Consider the following 23,581-nt stretch of genomic DNA (forward strand, 5'->3'; position numbering starts at 1 on the left):
TTGTGGCCTCGGGGCACCCTGCCAGGAAAGCTGCAGGGACACCCTCCAAGTGCACCTTGGCACTGCAACTATCCCACCATTATACACCCACTGACAGGGTAGCCTACTGGGGCACTACTCCCAGGTTTGGGCCTCTCTCTATTGGGCGGAAGCGGCAGCCTGGGAACCGCAATGCCCTGTACCCTCTAGCACAGGCCCAAGCCCCATCTCGCCCTGGACCCATGATCTATGCCGGCGGAACCCCCATCACGTCTCCCCCTAGACGTCCGCTACTAGGTAGCAGGGGCAAAGTTTTCTGGCCGTATGCCCTTGCTGGTGCCAGCCCCTGTAACGTAGTGGGATACATTGTGTAAAATGTAAGGTGCATGCGGTGTAGTGCATAAGATAGTTAGAGGAAATGTTTGGGAGAGTATGCTGGTTTACTCTCCATGTTACTGTCACACTGAAAAGGTCAGCAAAGGGGGATGGTTAGAAAGCTAGTGAAACAGGAGCTCCAGCTCTCCCTATCACCTATAGGACACTGATATTTTAAGTTTTCAACTACATCAAGTTCTTTAGTTAGTATTAAATCTAATCTTGCTGGCGTGTCGTCTCCTCTGAATTTAGTCTCCTCTTTGACCCATTTGGTCATTACATTACTCATTGCAATATTTAACAATATAGTACCCCATGAATCTTCATTGTTTCCTGAGTTCCATTCCTCCCAGTTCACCTCTTTATAGTTGAAATCCCCCATCATAATTATGCTACTGCTTTTCTCAATCACTTTCTTGAGACAGATGACTATAGCTGACAACATCTGATATTCATCGTCCTTCCATGCCCTTGTCTTAGAGGGAACATATACCACTGCGATGTCTCTCTTGCCATTCTCTCCGGTTTCTAGTTTCGTATTTATCGCTTCAGCCTTATCCTTTCCCAGTTCCACATTTTCCACACCGATGTTGTTCTTCACTGCTATCATCACTACTCCTCCCATTTTTCCTTTTCCGTCTCTTCTCCACAGTTTGTATTTGCCATCTCTCATATGGATGTCAATATCCTCTCTTAACCTGGTCTCTATAAAGCACATGATATCTGGTTTGTGAACCCTCAAGTAATCGTTGATTTCTAACCTTGCTGATATTAAACTGTCAACATTAGTATATACCATTTTCCAACTTTTTCACTGTTCTTTATTTCCTCTTCTCTCCCTCTCTCCGTCGGTACCACTTCCTCAACTTCTGATCCATAACTCTCCAATAAAACACTGTCTTCTCTTCCTCAGTTCCCTGTTCATTTTTTGCCTTCGCTTCCTTTAATAGCTCCTTTATCTTAGCTCTTTCTTCCTCATTTGCTTCTCTCCTTATCCAAACATTCTTCAGCTTTTCCTTTTCTGATAATTTCCAGGTTCTGTTTATAATTTCATTTACTATTGCCTGAGACTTAAACTTTAAGTGGCCTCACCCCTCCCTCCTCATACTTTCCTAGCCTAAACACTTCTTCAATCTCTTCTTGAACTTCATTCTTACCCTCCATAACTACTGATGCTATCTCTTTTGCCCTACTCAGATCTTCTCTTTCCCTTTCTGACCTTACTGTCATCCGTTTTTCTTTTAGTCCTGAAATTATCACGCATTTTTTCTTGTCTGGTACATCCCTGACTAAAGATTCTCTACATCTTAGTACCCTAACCACTCCCTTTTCCACCTTTTCCCTGTTTTGTTGTCCTATAATCTCCTTCAAATTTATATTTCCTTCTTCCTGGATTTTCTTCCACCCCTTGTGCTGCTCCTTGATTTCCTTACTATGTTCATCATGCATCCTTGACTTTGATTCATGCTCATTTAGTTAACTTTTCATCCTGTCCCTTTCTTCTTCCAACCTTTTATTTTCCTTCTTGAGCTGTTTTATTTCATTAGAGGCAGATTCATTACTCAGTTTTAATTTCGTTACTTGCCTTTCTTGCTCAGCACTGCATGAACAGACGTTATCCAACTTGTCCTGAAGAATCTTAATCTCTTTATCCTGTTCTAAGGTCTGTTCCTGTAACTCTCTAATTATTAACCATACCTTCTTTAATTCCTGGACATTCCTCTCTGCCATTTTCTCCACTCCTGCAACTCGTTAGATTCAGTTTAACACTTCCTTCGCCCTTATTCTCGTCAGTAAAGCCCTCAAATTCCCTGCCGTCGAGTGTAAACAAAGAGCTACCTCCTTCCGCCATAATGCAACCTACGAAAACTTGACACTTTCACTGTATTTTATACTCTTGTTGAACCAAAATCTGCACTTTTTTCACTATTATCAGATGGGACCACCATTCACGTATTCATTTTCATAATCACAATAGGCTGGATTCCTTTTCGCCACTGGTTCAGCAATTATGTCCCCACGATCCACAAAGAGCTCAGTCTCCATCAGCAACATTGTGTGTGTGTGTGTGTGTGTGTGTGTGTGTGTGTGTGTGTGTGTGTGTGTGTGTGTGTGTGTGTATGTGTGTGTTTACCTATTTACCCATTTGTGGTAAACAGGAATTGAGCAATGATCGTGTTGTCCTGTCTCCATATCCACATTTATCTAGTCTACTTTCACACACATGAATGTTTTTCTCCTGCACCACCTCTTCGTCTAAGTTGTTTCAAATATCTATGTATTTACCTAATATACCTAATTGTGATTACATGAAATGTGCTATGCTCGTGGGTTTCCGTCGCTGTTTCTCAGTAAATAAAATTTAGCTTTAAACTCGTTTAAGTTTTTAGACTAGACAATCCCTTTGTCCAGGCTATTCCATAAGTCTATACTTCTATAAGGAAAGCTATATTTCTTGATATCCTTCAAGCAGCTTGACTTCTTCAATTTCATTCTGTGTCCTCTTGTTCCTCTCTTATCCCATACAAACAGATCTTCTCGGTCAATTTTATCTACTCCTATCATGGTCCTGAACACTGCAATCATGTCTCCCCTCTTTCTCCTTTCCTCTAAGGAAGGCAAATCCAGCTTTTCCAGTCTCTCTCTATATGACAGATCTGCCAGACAGGGGACCATCTTGGTTGTTGTTCTTTGTATTCTCTCAATCTTGTTAATATCTTTCTTTTTGTGTGGGGACCACACTACCGCTGCATATTCTAACCTGGGGCGGACCACCTCAGACCAGCTTCCAGAAGATATCCACACTCAGATCACTCTCCGCTCCATTCAGTCACTTAAAGACAACACACAGCTGCATGCACGGCCTCCTGACATCCACCCTTCTGAATCCTATCTTCCTCGTGAGGACATGGTCCACCTGGCCAGGCTGAGATGTGGGCACCATCCAGCCCTCTTAAGCTGCCAGAAGAGGCTGGATGACTCCATCGCTGATGCCTATCCAGGATGCAACACAGCACCCCATACTATTGACCCGAGACGTCCCGTCGACGTATGGGTACATTGCAACATTTTGCATTTGCCAGTCCCGTTGACGTACTGGTACGTTTTGCAATTGCAAGGTCCCTAATTTGCACAATTTTCAATTTTCGCACGTGATTTTTCGTACATATACACGGGACACCTTCCTCTATTCCTCTACACGATTCCAAGCAGGAACAATGCCTTACACCGAATAACCTCTCGCCCCCCTCCGCACGCCATTGTCTCGGCAATTCACCTGTTACCAGTGACCTGGCCAATAAAGACATTCAGGACCAGAGTGATTCCCCAATCGATGACAATGTGGAGGACAAAGTTTACATAGCATTAGAGGAAGAAACAGTCAGAAATGATGATCAGGTAATGTGGCAAAAGAAGGTCGGGAATGGTGATGAGTTAGTGAGTGAAACAATCCTTATAATGCCTATATTACTGTTTGAAAACCAATATACTCTCATATGACATATAAATTCGTACCAAATAAATAAATAAATAACGTTTAGGAGTGGTGTGGAATGGTTATCCTCCCACAGAACTCGTTTTCTTTGCAGCCAGCCTGATAGAAAACCCTGTAAGGTAAGGAGGTACTCCTACCTGTATCGAGTATTTTAAACCTTAGGTGAGCAATTTCTCTATGAATTTTCAATGTTTCTCACCAAAAGCGGAGGTTTTAGCCCCCCCAAAAAATTTCCAAAAGTGGTCAGGACTGGGGGGTGTCGGAGGTGTGAAAGTGGTCGGGACGTGACGGGTTAAGCACATTATGGAAGATTGCATTGCACACAATCACCTACGCCAACAACACAACATACACTCTTTGAGAGTTCTGTGGGAAAGCCCGGTCTGGGCCATGGCCTTCCTAAGGTACTCGAGGCTGTTCAGCCAGACTGCCTATGGAACAACTACTACTACTACTACTACCCGGGGCGGATCATGGCCACTATCAATTTTTTCATCATCTCCTCATCCATATAGTGAAATGCTACTCTTATGTTAGTCAATAGTTTATACGTCTCTCTAACTATCTTGTTAATGTGTTTTTCTGGTGACAAACTATCCTGGACCAGCACTCCCAAATCTTTCTCTTCTCTCATCTTTGTGATTAATTCATTACCCAACAAATAATTCAGTGACGGCCTCCTGGTACTTTTACCCATTTCCAATATTTTACATTTCTTTACATTAAATTTCATTTCCCACATCCGACTCCAATCATATATTCTATCCAGATCCCCCCGCAGCATTTTACAATCCTCCTCAACCTCTACCTTCCTCAAGATCTTTACATCATCAGCAAACAGACTTGCATAACTGTTCACAACATCTACCATATCCATCCATCCACCCATCATCCAATCCTACGTTGCCCCATGAGGAGCGTAGGAGCCCGGGGCTAGGCAGTTGGTCTCGACATTTAAGATGAGAGTGAACCATTTACGTAAATCAGGAACATTACCGGCGCCAACACCGAGCCTTGAGGGACTTCACTTGTTACTTCCCTCCATCCAGACATCCTGTCCTTTATTACTGTCCTTATTTGTCTGTCTCTCAAAAAGTCTCTCATCCATTCCAAGAGTTTCCCCTTCAGTCCTCCTATATATTCTAGTTTCCACATTAGTCTCTTATGAGGTACCTTGTCAAAGGCCTTCTCTAAGTCTAAGTACACACAATCCACCCAACCATCTCTTTCCTGTACCATGTCAATCGTTCTTGAGTAAACGCTCAACAAGTAGGAAACACATGACCTTCCACTTCTAAATTCAAACTGACTTTCAGCCAAAATATCCATCTCTTCCAGATATTTTATCCATCTGTCTTTCAGGATTCTCTCACACAATTTTGCGACCATGCTGGTTAGAGACACTGGTCTATAATTCAGGGGTTCTTCCCTGTTTCCTCTCTTATAAACTGGTACCACATTTGCCCACTTCCATTCTTGTGGCACTTTCCCCTCTTCCAGAGAGCACACTATTAAACTGTGAATTTTATCTGCCAGTTGTTCTCTGCATTCCTTCGGTACCCAATTAGAAATTCCATCAGATCCTCGGGTTTTCTTTGCATCTTGAGTTTCCAGTAATTTATACACTTCCTGTACCTCCACTTTTATATCATCTATCACTGGTACATTTCTAATCACTCTCTCCTCTTCCACAAACTCTTTTTCATTAGTGAAAACCAATTGGAAACATTTGTTCATTATTTCAGCTTGCACTGCTGCATCTTTTATAGACCTCTCCTTTTACTTTCAGTTTGGTGATTCCTTCCTTTTCTTTCAGTCTGCCATTAATTAATCTATAAAACAGTTTGGGTTCATCCTTGTATTTGTCTATTATACCTTTTTCAAAATTCCTTTCTTCTTCTATACGTATTCTTGTGTATTCATTTCTAGTTCTTATATATTCTTCCTTTGTTCTGGTGTTACCTCTCTTTCTCCAGTTTTCCACGCCTTATCTCTCTCTTTTTTTGTTATCATACACCTTCTATTAAACCACTCCTTTTTCCTGTTTTTTTTCCCTCTTACTCTTGGTACAAATTTTTCCACTCCCAAATTACAGAGGTCTAGAAAGATATGCCACTTCCTCTGTACCTCTCTTGTTTCTCTGAATTTTCTCAAATCTGCATTTTCAAAAAGTTTTCTCAATCCTGTAAAATTTGCTTTCCCAAAGTTGTATCTTCCCTGTCTATGAAGCTCGTCTCTTGGATCGACGTTCCCTATTATCATCTGGAACTCAATGACCATATGATCACTTTCTCCTATAGGACAGAAATATTTCAATGATTCTATTACATTGGGATCTTTGGTAAACAGTAAGTCCACCCTTGCTGGTGTGTCCTCACCTCGGAACCGTGTCTCTTCTTCAACCCATTGCGTCATCACATTATTCATTATTATATTTAATAATATAGTGCCCCATGAATCTTTGCTGCCTCCTGAGTCCCATTCCTCCCAGTTCACTTCTTTACAGTTAAAGTCACCCACCAAAGTTATATTGTTGCTTTTCTCAATTATTATTTGTAAATAACTAGCCATATCTGACAACATCTCCTGGTATTCTTCATCATTCCATGCTCTTGTCTTAGGGGAAACATACACTACCGCCATATCTCTCATGCCATTCTCTCCAGTTTCTAGATTCATATTTATCACTTCGGCCCTGCCTTCTCCCATTTCCACGGTATCTACATTTATGTTGTTCTTCACCGTTATCATCACTCCACCTCCCGCTTTATCTTTTCGGTCTCTTCTCCACAGTTTGTATTTACCATCACCCAAACGAACATCAATATTTTCTCTTAACTTAGCCTCTACAAAGCACATAACATCAGGTTCATGTTCCCTTAAGAAATCATTCATTTCAAGCCTTGCCGATAATAAACAATCAACATTAGTATATACCACCTTCAAATTATTTTTGATGTTTATTATACCCTCTTCTCTCCTTCTCTCCGTTGGTACTACTTCCTCAGTTTCTGATCTTTCATAGCCATCCCCCTTAGTTTCCTTCACTTCTATTTCCTCACATACCACTTCCTTACTTTCATAGCCATTACTCTCCAAAAAAAAGTTTTACATTCTTCCTCTGTCCTCTTATCATTTTTTTTCCTTTACTTGTTCCTTCAATGATTTTAAAACTTCTCTTTCTTCTTCATTACAATCTTTTCTTATTATAATATTTTCCATCCCTCCCTCTTTGCTTAGTTTCCGGGTCACTTTAAGTATATCATTTACTCTACTTACTAATGACAACTTGACTCTCATTGGCCTTGTTTCCCCTTTCTTATAAGGCCCTATCCTCCTTACTTCCTGAATTTCTTTTTCCCACTTGTCTCCTTCGGGATCAATCTTGCCTAATATTCTTCTCACCAGGTTCGTGTTTCTCTTGAGTCTCACGAATCTAACCTTTTCTTCCTCCTCCCTGTTTCCAAATAATATCACACGTATGCTCCTTTCTACAGTTTCTCTCACTCTTTTCTCTTTTTCCTTCAGTATTTTCACTACATTTTCTTCCATTTTTCTTGGTCATTTCCCTTTCTTCCTGGATGATTTCCCTTAAGCTGACCACTTCTTTCTGTTCTTCTTCTGCATGTGTCCATTTTGCCTTATATCCTTCTAATACACTACTCACCTTCTCCGTTTTATTACTATTTTCTTCTAGTTTTCTCCTCAATTCGACATTTTCACTCTTCAAATTCCTGATCTCCTCATTTGCCGTCTCATTGGACTGGATCAGACTCTGTATGGTAATCTCGGTATTTTCAGACGTCCTTTAACACTAGATTCTCCACTTTCTTTTCAAGTTCACTGATCCTCATAATCAATGTTTTAACCAGATCCATGACATTAGTACAATCCCTCTAATATCCGAACGCCCAATATCCAAACATCCCACTAACCGGACATAATCGTCCCGGGATCCAATATACCCAAAATGGGCCAAAAACCGCAAAAAATTCGAAAAACATCTGACTTTCTTCCCTCCTGTAATTTGAAATTGCCGCGTGGCGCCGAACAGCTGTTACACCATGGTCCCTTCCCCCCTTCCTTCCTCCCCCTCCCCCCTCCCCTTTTCCTTCCCGTAATTTGAAATTGCTGCGTGGCGCCGAACAGCTGTTACACTATGGTCTCTTCACTCCTTCCTTCCTCCCCCTCCCCCCTCCCCTGTCAGGGTTGCCATTTGGTATTTTTCATTACCAAGTGTGGGCCAATTTGGTAATGAAAAATTCGTTTGGTAATGAATCAGACTAATGCATTACCAAATGGATTTTTCACATGTATGAGGATACACAGGATGGAGATGGTGGATTGTCTGCTTTCTCTGATTAATCTGCTACCCTACATAGCGTGAAAATAATCAACATGGTGTTAATTATAAGGAGAGTGATTACATGTATTTCCACTTGTATATATAATTAGTGAAGAATAAATGCTAGCTTTACGAATTTGGTAATGAAAAGTTAAATTTGGTAATGAAAGTTGAGGAGATTGGTAATGTGGCCGTTGCGATCTGGCAACTCTGTTACCCCGCCATCATCAACAGTCACAGCCAAACTCTGATCGAAAGCAGATGTTTATAGCAGTGCAAGCCACAGGTGCTTGTTTTTTGTGAATAAACAGTGAATAAATTGCAATACTTCGCCACTAGAACACACGGGAATTTACAGTGTTGTGCAGTGTTAAGAAATTAGAATTTAGAGTGCAGAGGATTAACTGTGGACTGCAAACTGGCAGTTCAAACCAATCCAGGAGCCAGGGACTTGTAAGGACCCAGAATGTTTAATATTGTATAAACTCACCTCTAAAACCTCATTTTATGGTTCTTCTGCATTTATTTCAGTCTTTTATGTCCCTTATTGGTGTGATTTGGGTCTTAAATAGGTGCAATGCATGTCCAGAGGGAGTTGTATAGGTGTTTTTCTGAGTTAGGGTCCATAAGTACAAGTCCAGGAAGCTGGGGCCCAATATCCGGACAGGATCACCATCCAGACATGCCTTTGGCTCTATTACGTCGAATATTGGAGGGATTACTGTATTACTATCAAATCCTGGAAATTCGACTGCCTCAATGTTTACATTATCGGCCATGTTTGAGATTGGTTACAGTATCAAAAACAGCTGTTACCAAAAATACTACAAACATTCATGTATACTCTATGCCAATAAATCTTTACATTTTTGGTAGTCTATATTAACTTACAGTATTATACACTTAAAACAAGACCATAGGAGACAGGACAAACATAATTCCTGAAAACTACTTAAGGCTTGCAATGGTGGCTGGAAGCAGTCGAGATACGTCCGTTCGCTCTGGCTGACTGAATGTGTGTGTGTGTGTGTGTGTGTGTGTGTGTGTGTGTGTGTGTGTGTATTTACCTATTTACCTATTTGTAGTATACAGGAATTGAGCAATGCTCATGTTGTCCTGTCTCCATATCCACATTTATCAAGTCTACCTTTACACACACGAATGTTTTTCTCATGCACCACCTCTTTGTCTAAGTCGTTCCAAATATTTAAGTATTTACCTAATATACCTAATTGTGATATACACGGAATGTACTATGCTCGTGGGTTTCCGTTGCTGTTTCTCAGTAAGTCGAATTTAGCTTTAAACTCGTTTAAGTTTTTAGACTGGACGATCTCTTTGTCCAGGCTATTCCATAAGTCTATACTTCTGTAAGGAAAGCTATATTTCTTGATATCCTTCAAGCAGCTTGACTTTTTCAATTTCATTCCGTGTCCTCTTGTTGCTCTCTTATCCCATACAAACAGATCTTCTTTGTCAATTTTATCTACTCCCACCATGGTCCTGAACACCGCAATCATGTCTCCCCTCTTTCTCCTTTCCTCTAACGAAGGCAAATCCAGTTTTTCCAGCCTCTCTCTGTATGACAGGTCTGTCAGACTGGGGACCATCTTGGTTGCTGTTCTTTGTATTCTCTCAATCTTGTTTATATCTTTCTTTTTGTGTGGGGACCACACTACCGCTGCATATTCTAACCTGCGGCGGATCATGGCCACTATCAATTTTTTCATCATTTCCTCATCCATATAATGAAATGCTACTCTTATGTTAGTCAAGACTTTATAAGTCTCTCCAACTATCTTGTTAATGTGCTTTTCTGGTGACAAACTATCTTGGACCAGCACTCCCAAATCTTTCACTTCCCTCCTTTTTGTGATTAATTCATTACCCAAAAAATAATTCAGTGATGGTCTCCTGGTACTTTTACCCATTTATAATATTTTACATTTCTTTACATTAAATTTCATTTCCCACGTCCGGCTCCAATTGTGTATCCTATCCAAATCCTCCTGCAGTATTTTACAATCCTCCTCAACCTCTATCTTCCTCAAGATCTTTACATCATCAGCAAACAGACTTGCATAACTGTTCACTCCATCTACCATATCATTTACGTAAATCAGGAACATTACTGGCGCCAACACTGAGCCTTGAGGGACTTCACTTGTTACTTCCCTCCATCCAGACATCTTTTCCTTTATTACTGTCCTCATTTGTCTGTCTCTCAAAAAGTCTCTCATCCATTCCAGAAGTTTCCCCTTTAGTCCTCCTATATATTCTAGTTTCCACATTAGTCTCTTATGAGGTACCTTGTCAAACCCTCTCTAAGTCTAAGTACACACAATCCACCCAACCATCTCTCTCCTGTACCACATCAATCGCTCTTGAGTAAAAGCTCAACAAGTTAGAAACACATGACCTTCCACTTCTGAATCCAAACTGACATTCAGCCAAAATATTCATCTCTTCCAGATATTTTATCCATCTGTCTTTCAGGATCCTCTCACACAATTTTGCGACCATGCTGGTTAGAGACACTGTCTATAATTCACGGGTTCTTCCCTGTTTCCTCCCTTGTAAACTGGTACCACATTTGCCCTCTTCCATTCTTTTGGCACTTTCCCCTCTTCCAGTGAGCATACAATTAAGCTGTGAATTTTATCCGCCAGTTGTTCTATGCATTCCTTCAGTACCCAATTAGAAATTCCATCAGGTCCTGGGGCTTTCCTTACATCTTGAGTTTCCAGTAATTTATACACTTCCTGTACCTCCACTTTTATATCTTTCATCACTGGAACATTTCTAATCACTCCCTCCCCTTCCACAAGCTCCTTTTCTTTAGTGAAAACTGACTGGAAACGTTTGTTCATTATTTCTGCTTGCATTGCCACATCCTTAAAGACCTCTCCTTCTACTTTCAGTTTGGTGATTCCTTCCTTTTGTTTCAGTTTGCCATTAACAAATCTATAACACAGTTTGGGTTCATCCTTGCATTTGTCAATTATACCTTTTTCAAAATTCCTTTCTTCTTCTCTACGTATTCTTGTGTATTCATTTCTTGTTCTTTTATATTCTACCTTTGTTTTGTCGTTACCTCTCTTTCTCCAATTGTTCCACGCCTTATCTCTCTCTTTTTTTGCTATCATACACCTTCTATTAAACCACTCCTTTTTCCTGTTTTCTTTCCCTCCCACTCTTGGTGCAAATTTTTCCGCACCCAAATTATAGAGGTCTAGAAAGATATCCCACTTCCTCTGTATCTCTCTTGTTTCTCTGAATTTTCTCCAATCCGCATTTTCAAAAAAGTTTCTCAATCCAGTAAAATTTGCTTTCCCAAAGTTGTATCTTCCCTGTCTATGAAGTTCGTCTCTTGGCTCGACGTTTCCTATTAACATCTGGAACTCAATGACCTCCTGATCACTTTTTCCCAAAGGGCAGAGATATTCCAATGATTCTATTACATCAGGTTCTTTGGTGAACAGTAAATCTAACCTTGCTGGTGTGTCCTCACCTCGAAACCGTGTTTCTTCTTTGACCCATTGCATCATCACATTATTCATTATTATATTTAATAACATAGTGCCCCACGAATCCTCGCCGCCTCCCGAGTACCATTCCTCCCAGTTCACCTCTTTACAATTAAAGTCGCCCACCAAAATTATATTATTGCTTTTCTCAATTATTTTTTGCAAGTAGTTAGCCATATCTAACAACATCTCCTGGTATTCGTCATCCTTCCATGCTCTCGTCTTTGGGGGAACATACACTACCGCCATATCTCCCTTGACATTCTCTCCAGTTTCTAATTTCATATATATCTCTTCAGCCCTGCCTTCTCCCATTTCCACAGTATCTACATTTATGTTGTTCTTCACTGCTATCATCACTCCTCCTCCCTTTTTTTCTTTTCTGTCTTTTCTCCACAGTTTGTATTTACCATCTCCCAAATGAACATCAATATCTTCTCTTAATTTGATCTCTACAAAGCACATGACATCAGGTTCATGTTCTCTCAAGAAATGTGTGTGTGTGTGTGTGTGTGTGTGTGTGTGTGTGTGTGTGTGTGTGTGTGTGTGTGTGTGTTCTTACCTAATTGTTCTTACCAAATTGTATCTTTACAGGAATGAGTCAAGCTCGTATTGTCCCGTGTCTTAAACCATATTTGTCATACATATCCTTAAATTTGTGAATTGTTTTGGCACACACTATTTCATTCGGTAGTGCATTCCATTGATCAATTGCTCTGTTTGGGAAACTGAATTTCCTTACGTCTTTATCACCTCTCTTCTTATGCAGTTTTTTGCAGTGTCCTCTTGCTGATGCTTCTCCATATGTTAAGTAATCATTTATGTCTATTTTCTCCTTTCCTGATATGCACTTATATAGCATTATCATGTCACCTCTTTTCCTTCTCTCCTGTAGTGTTGGTAGATTCAGTTTATTTAGTCTTTCTTCGTAGCTTAGGTCCCTTAAGCTTGGTATCCATCTTGTAGCGGCCCTTTGAACTTTTTCAATCTTGTATATATGCTTTTTGAGATGAGGACTCCAGACTACTGATGCATATTCCAGGGTTGGTCTAATGAATGATGTTATTATCCTTCTTAGCATGTCTTCATTTATGTATGTGAATGCTATTCTCATATTTGCAAGCAGTGTATACATGTTCCGTACCTTCTCGCTCATGTGGTCAGCAGGAGATAGTCTGTTATTGATAATCACACTTAGGTCTTTCTCTCTTTCTGATGTGTATAAGGTTTTATTTCCTAACTTATAATCCCAATCAGGTCTTTTTCCACTTTTACCAAACTTGATTACATGACACTTGTCCACATTGAATTCCATTTGCCATGTACTACTCCATTCATGAAGTTTATTTAATTCTTGTAGCTCTTTACAGGAGTCTGTGTTAGTAATTCTCCTTTGTATTTTTGCATCATCTGCAAACATATTCAGATAGCTCTCATTTCCAGTGTTACTGTTTATATCATTTATATACACTAAAAACATGATTCGTGCCAGCACTGAACCCTGTGGTACTCCACTAGTCACTTCTTTCCATGATGAGTAGTTTCCTCTTAGTACTGTCCTCATTTCTCTTTTTATAAGAAAGTCTTGCATCCAGCAAAAAAGTTCGCCTCGAATTTCTCCTTGATGGTACAGTTTCCATAAAAGTCTTTGGTGTGGTACTGTGTCAAAAGCTTTCTTGAAATCTAAATAGATACTGTCCACCCATCCTTCCCTTTCCTGTATTGTGTTTGTTACTCTGTCATAGTAGCTCAACAGATTAGTAACACATGATTTTCCTTTTCTGAAACCAAACTGTCTTTCTGTTATCATACTGTGTTCTTCTAGCTGATTTACCCAAGCTTTTCTTATAAGTTTTTCTAATACCTTGCTTACAACACTGGTCAGTGATACTGGTCGGTAGTTGAGTGGATTCTGTCTATTTCCTTTCTTGAATAAGGGGACAATATTTGCTTTTTTCCAAATATCAGGTAGTTTACCTTGACTCAAGGATTTCTTGAAAATTAAAAATAATGGTTTACTTAACTCCTTTGCACATTCTCGTAATACCCAACATGAAATTTCATCAGGACCACTTGCTTTTCCTCTGTCTAATCTACTTAACTCCTCCTGTATTACTTTTTCTGCTATTTGTATATCTGGTAGTATGTGTGGACATGCATGTTCCACATAGTCTCTCTCAAAATTTTTTTTCTTCTGTAAAAACTAATTGGAAATTCTTATTTAGTGCTTCACAAATATCTTTCTCTTCTGTATAAGTGATTCCCTCGTCCGTGATGGATTGTATTATATCTTTTACTTTGGTTTTGCTTCTGATATAGCTGTAAAACAACTTTGGTTGATCACTACTTTTATTTATTATATCCTCCTCAAACTGTTTTTGGGCTTCCCTCCTTATTCTTGTATAGTCGTTTCTTGCGTGTTTGTAATTATTATACGCCCTTTCACTATTGTGTCTTCTGTATCTATTCCACAACAAATCTCTTCTTTCTTTTGATTTTTTACATTCTGTATTGAACCAGTTCTGTATTTTCTTATCTGCTTCTTTGTGCTGTGGGATGTACTTCTGGACTCCTATTTCATAAAATTCACAAAAATTTTTATATACAGCATTTAAATCTTGTCCTCTAAGCTCATTTTCCCAATCAACTTCTAAGAAATACTTCTTTAGGTCTTGATAATTTCCCTTTTTATAGTTTAGGCTCTTTTTGTAACTGTCATTGCTGTTTACTATGTCATATGCTATCCTGAAGTTATAATTTAGTACTGCATGATCGCTTTTGCCGAGTGGAGGGTGATATATTAAACTGTCAATGTCATTTTCTTGCCTAGTAAATATTAGATCTAGCACTGAAGGTACATCAAGTCCTCTTTTTCTGGTGGTTTCCCTCACATGTTGCGTTAAGAAAAACTCTTGTACGAGATCCAGGAGCTTTTGGTCCCAACAGCTTTCTTGGCTATTTATATCTAGAGTATTCCAAGTTATATTTGTATTGAAGTCCCCAGTTAGTATAATTCTTTCCGATTTCTCTTCCATTTTATGTAGCAATGATCTTATACTCTGAATTGTACTCTCTGCCAGGTCCTCATATTTGTCTCTTTCCCATGTGTTTGATCTGGGTGGCATATACAAATTGGCTACAATTGCTTTACCTTCAGATGTGTCGATCTCTACTGCAATCAGTTCTACTTGTGATGGTATATCTAGGTTTATTTCCTTGACTTTTAGATTTTTCTTAGTTAATATTATAATTCCTCCTCCTTTTTTTAAATTTCTGTCTCTTCTCCATATATTGTATTCCTCTAAGTTTAGTATGTCATTGGATATCCTTGGTGTTAATTTTGTCTCAGTTAGGCATATTATTTGTGGTTCATTTTCTCTGACATAATCATTCATCTCTAGTAATTTAGATACCATTCCATCCACATTTGAGTACATCAACTTTATCATCTTGTTTATATACTTGTCATGACATGGTTCTACTACCTTCCTCCTTTTTCTTCCATCATGTTTGTGTACCACTTTCGTACCGGCAATCCTATTACTTTGTAAAAAAAATTCTTCTCCTCTTCTGATCTTCCCTCATTTTTTGTTTTTGCTTCCTCCCTTTTCTCTTTCAGTAATTCCAGTTCCTCTTGTGTTAGGCATCTTTTTATCCATACATTTTTGAACTCCTCTTTTTCCATAAGATTCTTTGCATTTTTTAGTATCTCTTCCACAGTGTTTACACTCTGGAAAGTCACCTTTAGAGGTCTTGTCTTGCTTTTCTCGTATTTCCCTAACCTTTTGTGTTCCTCTATGTCTTTACTACAGATTTCCTCTGATACTTCTTTCAGTAAGTTCATTACATTTGTCATCTCCTTTTTGTCTCTTGTGATCTTGTTTTTAACTTCTTCCTCTTCTATACCAGTGATTACTATTGATTTGTTTATCTCTACTGAATCTCTGACTAACTTTGGATTGTTTTGGATTATTCTTTTCACCTCCTTTTTAATTCTTTTTTCCTCCACCCTTGTTTCTAAGTCTTTCTTTACTTTCACCATTTCAGCATACGTGGTTTCTACATCATTTTTGTAGCTTTGCACAGCTTCATTCACCTGTGTTATCTTCTCCTCAATATCACTGCTCTGGTCCATAAGACTGCTTGCTTGTCTAATTGTCTCTGTGTCATTTTTTAACTCTTCCATAACACTCTCGTGATTGACTACTGTACTTGCCATTTCACTCATTTTCTTCCTAAGTGTACTCAATTCCACTGTTAGTTCACTGATGGTTGTGTCTTTCTTATTGGCTTCCCTTCCTAGTTTTTCTATTTCTTCCTTTTGCAAGTGCATCTGCTTCTTTATTTCATCAATTTCATTTTTGAAAGCCATTTCTAGTTTGTTTACACATTCAACCAGTCTATTGTGAGTCTCTACTTCAACCAGTTCTTGGTAGAAATCATCATTTTGCTTTTTACCTTTATCCCTTTTCTTTTCCAAATTTGCTTTACTAAAGTATGTATCCATTTTGCAATACTTAAAGTGCCGAGCATGTACTTGTGTGTGTCCAAACAGTTTATATTGAACTGTATTAATCAGTTCTCTCATAAATTAGTGAAAAAAATTGTCACAAAATAATATAAAATAGTACACCTAATAACTGTTAATCTTAACATAATTACTGATGTATATAATTTAATGGCTTAACTAAATTCTTCCCCACTCCCATCTATCTACTCTATATACTCTCCTTAACCCGCCACGTCCCGGAGACATGAATTCACGTCCTCACATGATGTGCACTCATATCCCGGAGACGTGAATTAATGCAGCAACATTGCAAGGTCCCTAATTTGCACAATTTTCAATTTTCGCGAGTGATTTCGCGAGTAATTTTTGGCACGTATACACGGGACACCTTCCTCTATTCCTCTACAAGATGCCAAGCAGGGACAATGCCTTACACCGCATAACCACTCCCCCCCCCCCGCACGCCATTGTCTCGGCAATTCACCTGTTACCAGTGACCTGGCCAATAAAGACATTCAGGGCCAGAGTGATTCCCCAATCGATGACAATGTGGAGGACAAAGTTTACATAGCATTAGAGGAAGAAACAGTCAGAAATGATGATCAGGTAATGTGGGAAAAAAAAGGTCATGAATGGTGATGAGTTAGTGAGTGAAACAATGCTTATAATGCCTATATTACTGTTTGAAAACCAATATACTCTTGTACTACATATAAATTTGTACCAAGTAAATAAATAAATACTGTTATGAGTGGATAAAATAGTTACCCTCCCACAGAACTCGTTTTCTTTGGTGCCAGCCTGTTAGAAAACCCAGTCAGGTAAGGAAGTACTCGTACCTAGATCGAGTATTTTAAACCTCAGGTGAGCGATTTCTCTATGAATTTTCTATGTTTCTCACCAAAAGCGGATGTTTGAGCCAAAAAATAAAAAAAGGTCCAAAAATGTTGGGACTGCGGCGTACCACTGCCCAGAAAACGTCGGGATGGGGCGGGTTAAGCTCTATGAGGTCTGTCCAACTAGCCAGCATAGTGTGATCACAATGGGAGTGCTGTGTAGCGGTGACTTTAAGCTTTAGTCAAACACTATGTGCATTACGCCGCATCACTTAGCCAACACGCTGCACACACTTGAGTGAATCTGTGTTTAGTGCACCTGATGAATTTTCGTCTGTCTCTTCCATCGACTGAAACTGGCAACTTTTCAGGGTGGATTTAAACTTTGGGAACAAAAAAATGCCCACAGTGGCCAAATCTGGACAGTAGTGCTGCTAGGGAATGACAGTCGTCTCATACTTCACCAAAATGTCGTGGGTAACGAGCGACACATGAGCAGGTGCATTGTCATCGTGCATCTAAGTTTTGTTTGTCCATGCCTCAGGCCTCTTCCTTCAAACTACCACCATCAAATGCTTCAGGACATCCAAGTAAAACTCTTTATCGACCATCTGGCCACGTGGAACAAGTTCATGATGAAAGACGTCCTTTCAATCCAGAGATGATCAACATCACTTTCACATTTGAGAAACTCTGATGTGCCTTTTTTTTGGTCATGGTGATGATGTTCAAAATCACGGTAACGACTGCCCTTTTGTTTCGGCATCATAGCCATATGTCCACGTTTCATCACCTGTTATGACATTTTTCAGAAAGTTTTCATCAGCATTTTAACAATCAAACAGCTCCTGACCGAATGACATGGTTCTCTTTTTGCTTAGCTGTAAGCAAACGTGGCAGGCAACACAATGCTTTTTCAGTTTTTCAGTAAAAATAATGTGGCACGAACTTTTACAGATGTCTACTTCTTAAGAAACTTCACAGACAGTCAGGCAATGATTTTCATGGATCACAGCATGCACTTTCTCAACATGATCGTTATCTGTTCATAAGGTAAGCCATCCATATTTGGGATCGTCTTCAGTGGATGTTTTTCCCAATTTGAACAGCTAAAATTACTTGTGACATTGCATATAGCTCAAACAATCCTCCCCATAGGCCTGTTGCAACATCTAAAAATTCTCCATAAAAGTTTTTCCCAATCTGAAATAGAATTTCACACAAACACATTCAAGATCCTTCACTCTTCAACTTGCAACAAATTGTCAAGTTCACTAAACACACATTTACTCAAACATGTGTACCTCAATGACCACGCGACATGGCATGATGCGGCTAGTGTTAGACTAAGGCTCAAAGTCACTGCCACACAGCATTCCTGTCACAATCATATTAAGCTGGCTAGTTGGTGCGCTATTTTAAATGTCTGGTTTCTTTTTGGACAGACCTTGTATGGCTCACCATCCCTCTGACAAACCCCTGGTTCTAGACTTATCCAGACTACCCTTTCCCCCTTCACCAATGGAAGCTCAAAACATGAGTTAATGTGTTAACTAAAGCAGGATTCACAATCAGAGAGAATGGATAGACATAGCTCACTGTAACAAGAGGAAATGCTTGTGGGTGTACATCCACAGACACACATAAACAAATACACACCTCTTTTCTGACTGCTCCTTAACCCATGCAGCCTCTGGTCCAAGATCAAATCCAGGAAGATCAAATGGTATGGAGCCTCGGCGCCCCCTGAACCTAGCATGAGGTGAAAGTGGGTCCATGGGAGGTAGGTTTTCAGTTGCGATAAGGGGATGTCTGGGGCTTCCTCCACACTCAGGTCCACTCTCTTTCTCCCACCCTGCATTGCACAACAAAACAACTTATTATAACATGACAAGATTGGGCTGAATAATGTGTCATTTACATACAGTAAAACCTCGATAAGTCAACCCCGCAGAAAGTAGAATTTCCAGTAACTCAAACTCTGACCGAAGTGTGAAGTGTTTATTCAAAGAGTTACATTTTAGTTTCTTATATTCCAAGCACTACATATTAGTTTATTATATTCCAAGTGTTACATTTTAGTTTAACTGATTGTAAAGTGATGTAAATAAATGCAGAACTTTATGTAATTAAGTGTCTGTTGCACATCTCCACCTATGCAACCTCCTATCCTAGCCTAAGCTATGACATGTACCAAATTGTTTTTAGTGCTTATTTTTATTGCTTTATATATGCTTCCTTACTTTAGTGTTAATAAACAAGTAATCACATATAATTTGCAATTATTGGCTAGGGTAATATAGTTTTTTTTTTTTTTTTTTTTTTTGTGGTAGGTGGGGGCACTCACCATCCACTCACTTGATGTAGTGCTGCTCTCGGGTGTCTGCCCTTTCCTCTCCTCCATCCTTCTTTCCTTCCATCCTCTTCTGTCTTTCTTTTCTTCATTCTTTCCTTGTCCTTCTGCCTACGGGTGACTTTACATTCCCTCTTCTGTCTTTCTTTCCTTCATTCTTTCCTCTTCCTTCTCCCTGTGGGTGACTTTACACTGAATGACAAGCCAAATGGTTTCCTGTACACCAGGAAACCATTTACTATGCTGGGTGGTAACCATATAACCAAATTTTGGTGCCTGGTGGTTTAGTTGGTACGGTAATTATTGTGCTATAATCGGATTGAGCCGGTGAAGGTTTATATCCATAGGGTGGTTGGGGTTGATTGCTCATGTAATGCCACACAGGGATGAGTGAGGCTGGTCACTCTCATCTTAAATGTCAGGACCAACTGCCTAGCGCCGGGCTCCTACGCTCCTCATGGGGCAATGTAGGATTGGATGATGGATGGATGGATGGACTTCTGGTTAGTTGGAAAATTCAATAAGGCAAACTACCCTAAAGCCACATGTAGTTTGACTTATGAAGGATTTACTGTATAACTTAAATCATCAAATAATGTTTATCAATACCTAAAAAAATAATGTAGAGGCAGTATGAAATGTTACCAGCAATATACAATATGAATCATTATTGGTGACAAAACTGTGTTTGTTTCTTCCCCAATATTGTTGGTAGCAAAACCATAACACCATGATGTCATAAATCATGAAATCTATATATCCAAAACTACAATGGACCATGTAAGCAAATGCTTCACATTACACAGACAATATGAATTGTGGTCTATCTTTATAAACATTCATAAAGAACATAGGGAAAAATCGATGCTGGTCTATACAGTCTTTGTGCTGTAAATGTAAATACAATCTCTTGTACAAAACAAAGGCAGTGCTGTCAGTAACTCCCTCAAGCTCCTATGATGTAATGAAGCAAAACAATTTGTCAACAGTTTGAATGGAATATCAAAGTTGTCCTCACATTAAATGCGTAAGTGGTTACAGTTTTAACTCTTTCAGATTTCAATTACTGACTCTCAGCTGAAGAAAATAATTTGGTGTTGGATAGAATACAATACTCGAGTACAGTCGAATCTCCTAAATCACGCGATACTAAATAACAGATTCATAATATGCGGCAACATCATGCAACAATTTGCAATATCACTAATTCACGGAAATTATACGAAATTTGCAAATGCAGCCTCAAGCGTGACGCTTTTCTGATCCCTCGTGTCACTTTTATCAGACTTTTGCTTTTTTTTGGAATGGCTTGGGAATGTACGAGTGGATGGAGTGGTTGGTCAGTGGGGTGTGCCAGCTGAAGTAGATGGGAATGGTAGTGCTTTGGTGGACATCTGTGCTGGTCAGGGGTTGGCAATAGCCAACACCTACTTTCGTCATAAGATGATCCACCGGTATACATGGAGAGGATATGAGGAGGATGGATGGTGAACTTGTTGAACGAAAGGCAATGATAGACTACGTGTGTGTGGATGAGCGAATGAGAAGACAAGTGTTGGATGCAAGGGTGTGGAGAGGGTGGGGGAATGGAGTCTCGGACCATCACTTAGTGATGGCCAAGGTAGAGCTGCAAAGAAAGTGGTCGAGGAGACGAAGGGGAAGACAGGAGGAAGCAGCTCCTGTGAGAAGAGTGAAGAAATTGCAAGACAGTGAGAAAATGACAGAGTATAAGAGCATAGTGGAAGAAAGATTGGGAAGGTATGAGCTAGAGCAGATGGAAGGGGTGGAAGACGTATGTAAGATATTCACGGAAGAGATAAGCGCAGCGTGTGAGGCGGTCTGTGGAGTGAGGAGGAGATGCAAGGGTGTACAAGGGACAGCATGGTGGAATGATGAGGTGAAACGAGCTGTGGAACAAAAGAAGAAGGCATATGATGAATGGTTGGCCAGTAGAGGTAGGGGAGAAGATCAGAGAGAGAAGAGAGAGGTATATGTGAGCAGGAGAAGGGAGGTTAAGAGACTGGTGAAGGAGAGTAAGAAGAAAGTGGATGAAGAGTTTGGGAGGAATCTGAGTGTGAAATGGAGGGAGAGTAAGAAATTGCTTTGGAAGGAGGTAAAGAAAGTAAGGCAAGGTGAAAGGGGAAATAGTAGGGGAGTGAAATATAGGAATAATAGATTGTTGGTGGAGAAGAGAGTGAAATTGAGAAGATGGAAGGAGCACTTTGAGGATTTGTTGAGTGTAGAGAGTGAGAGCAGTGTGAGTATAAGTGGTTGGGGAATGGCTGGGAGAAGAAGAGATGAGAGGAGGGAGGAAGAGATCAGTAGGTCGGAAGTAGTGGAAGCGATGAAGAAGATTAAGCTGGGAAAGGCCCCAGGAATTGATGGAGTGTGTGGTGAAATGCTTAGGTATGGGGGTGAGATTGTTGTGGAGTGGATATGGAAGTTGTGTAGATTGGCTTGGGAAGAGGGAAGGGTTCCAGAGGACTGGAAATCAGGTATAATTGTTCCTCTGTACAAAGGAAAAGGGGAGAGAGAAGTATGTGGTAACCATAGGGGTATTTGCCTTCTTAGTGTGACTGGTAAAATATATGGTAGAATACTCATTGATAGGGTTAGGCATATGACAGAGGAGCTAGTTGGAGAAGAACAAAGGGGATTTAGGAATGGAAAAGGGTGTGTAGATCAGATATTTGTTCTAAGATGTTTAGTGGAGAAGTATCTAGAGAAGGGAAGGAAAGTGTATGCTGCCTTCATGGACTTGGAGAAAGCTTATGACAGAATAGATAGGCAAGGTATGTGGAAGGTATTAAGAATATATGGAGTGGAGGGGAAATTGTTGAGTGCTGTGAAGAGTATGTACGAGGGAGCTAGGGTTACGGTGCGAGTGGATGGTGAGCTGAGTGAGTTCTTTGATCTCAATGTGGGACTGAAACAGGGGTGTGTGATGTCTCCATGGCTGTTTAATATATATATGGATGGGGTTGTAAAGGAGGTGCAAGGTAGGGCAGTGGATGTGGGGCTGGCCCTAATGAATGAGGGTGAGATTTGGAAGCTTCCAGTGTTGCTGTTTGCTGATGATACAGTATTGTTGAGTGAAGATGAATGGGAGTTGCAAGGTTTGGTGAATGAATTTGGGACAGTGTGTAGGAGGAGGAAACTGAAAGTTAATGTAAACAAAAGTAAAGTTATGGTGTTTGAGAGGAATGAAGTCACAGAGTGTGCAGTGAGGTTGGATGGTGAGGATATGGAGAATGTGAGTGCATTCAAGTACTTGGGTAGTGTGATGAGTAAGGATGGAACTTTGGGGGATGAAGTACGTGAAAGGGTACAGCAGGGAAGAAAGGTTGTTGGTACACTGAAAGCAGTGATGAGAAATAGGGAGGTGAGTATGGAAGTTAAGAAGTCACTGCATGATAGTATTGTGATCCCTACCCTGACGTATGGAAGCGAGGCGTGGACCTTGCAAGAGGGGAACAAGTCAAGAGTGAGAGCAGTGGAAATGAGTTACTTGAGAGGAGCATGTGGAGTGACGTGGAGGGACAGGTTGACAAATGAAGAAGTGAAGGAACGTTGTGGGGTAGATGTGGATGTGGTTGAAAAGATTAGGAGGAATACACTGAGGTGGTTTGGACATGTGGAGAGATTGGAGAATGAAAGACTGACTAAGAGGGTGTATGTAGGTGAGGTGGAGGGAGGGAGAGGGAGGGGTAGACCGAGGATGAGGTGGAGGGATGGAGTTGAGAGGTATATGAGGGAGGGGGGGGTGAGTTGGGGGGAGGGGAGTCAAATGGTGGGTGACAGAGTGACTTGGAGGCGTTTTGTCTGCGGCCACCATTTGCGGGATTAGGGCGTCGGGCTATAGATAGATAGATAGATAGCTTGGGCCCCAATTAGTCCATTAAAGTGAGGTTTTACTGTATGTCTACTTTAGGGTATTTAAGGAAGCGGACAAGTCACCTGCAGCAGTGTTTACTGACAATCTCTCCAACTGGCCACGTTGTTTACCAACCACATCTCTGGACTGGATTCGTCAGTGTACCTCACATTCTAAATCCTCATTTATAGCTTTCAGAGGTAAGTTTATAAAAATGCCCAGTACCTGTAGCAATCCAGGAATAATAACAAGTAGCCTGTGAAAGATTCATTTTAACAGAAAATAT

The 23,581-nt window shown here is 40.2% G+C and overlaps 1 protein-coding gene across 1 annotated transcript in view; it reads right to left on the minus strand.

The window, feature by feature from the left end:
* Positions 1-23,581, minus strand: part of LOC145414620 (uncharacterized) — a 784,070-nt gene that overhangs the window by 91,417 nt on the left and 669,072 nt on the right. The window contains exon 14 of the mRNA XM_080284146.1: positions 18,728-18,923. Coding sequence (XP_080140272.1) covers positions 18,728-18,923 — 196 coding nt within the window. The remainder of the gene's footprint in view (positions 1-18,727; positions 18,924-23,581) is intronic.

The sequence above is a fragment of the Coenobita brevimanus genome, chromosome 100 (assembly GCF_032717465.1).
Source record: "Coenobita brevimanus isolate Jiangsu-jjx chromosome 100, ASM3271746v2, whole genome shotgun sequence".
NCBI classification, from domain to species: Eukaryota; Metazoa; Arthropoda; class Malacostraca; order Decapoda; family Coenobitidae; genus Coenobita; species Coenobita brevimanus.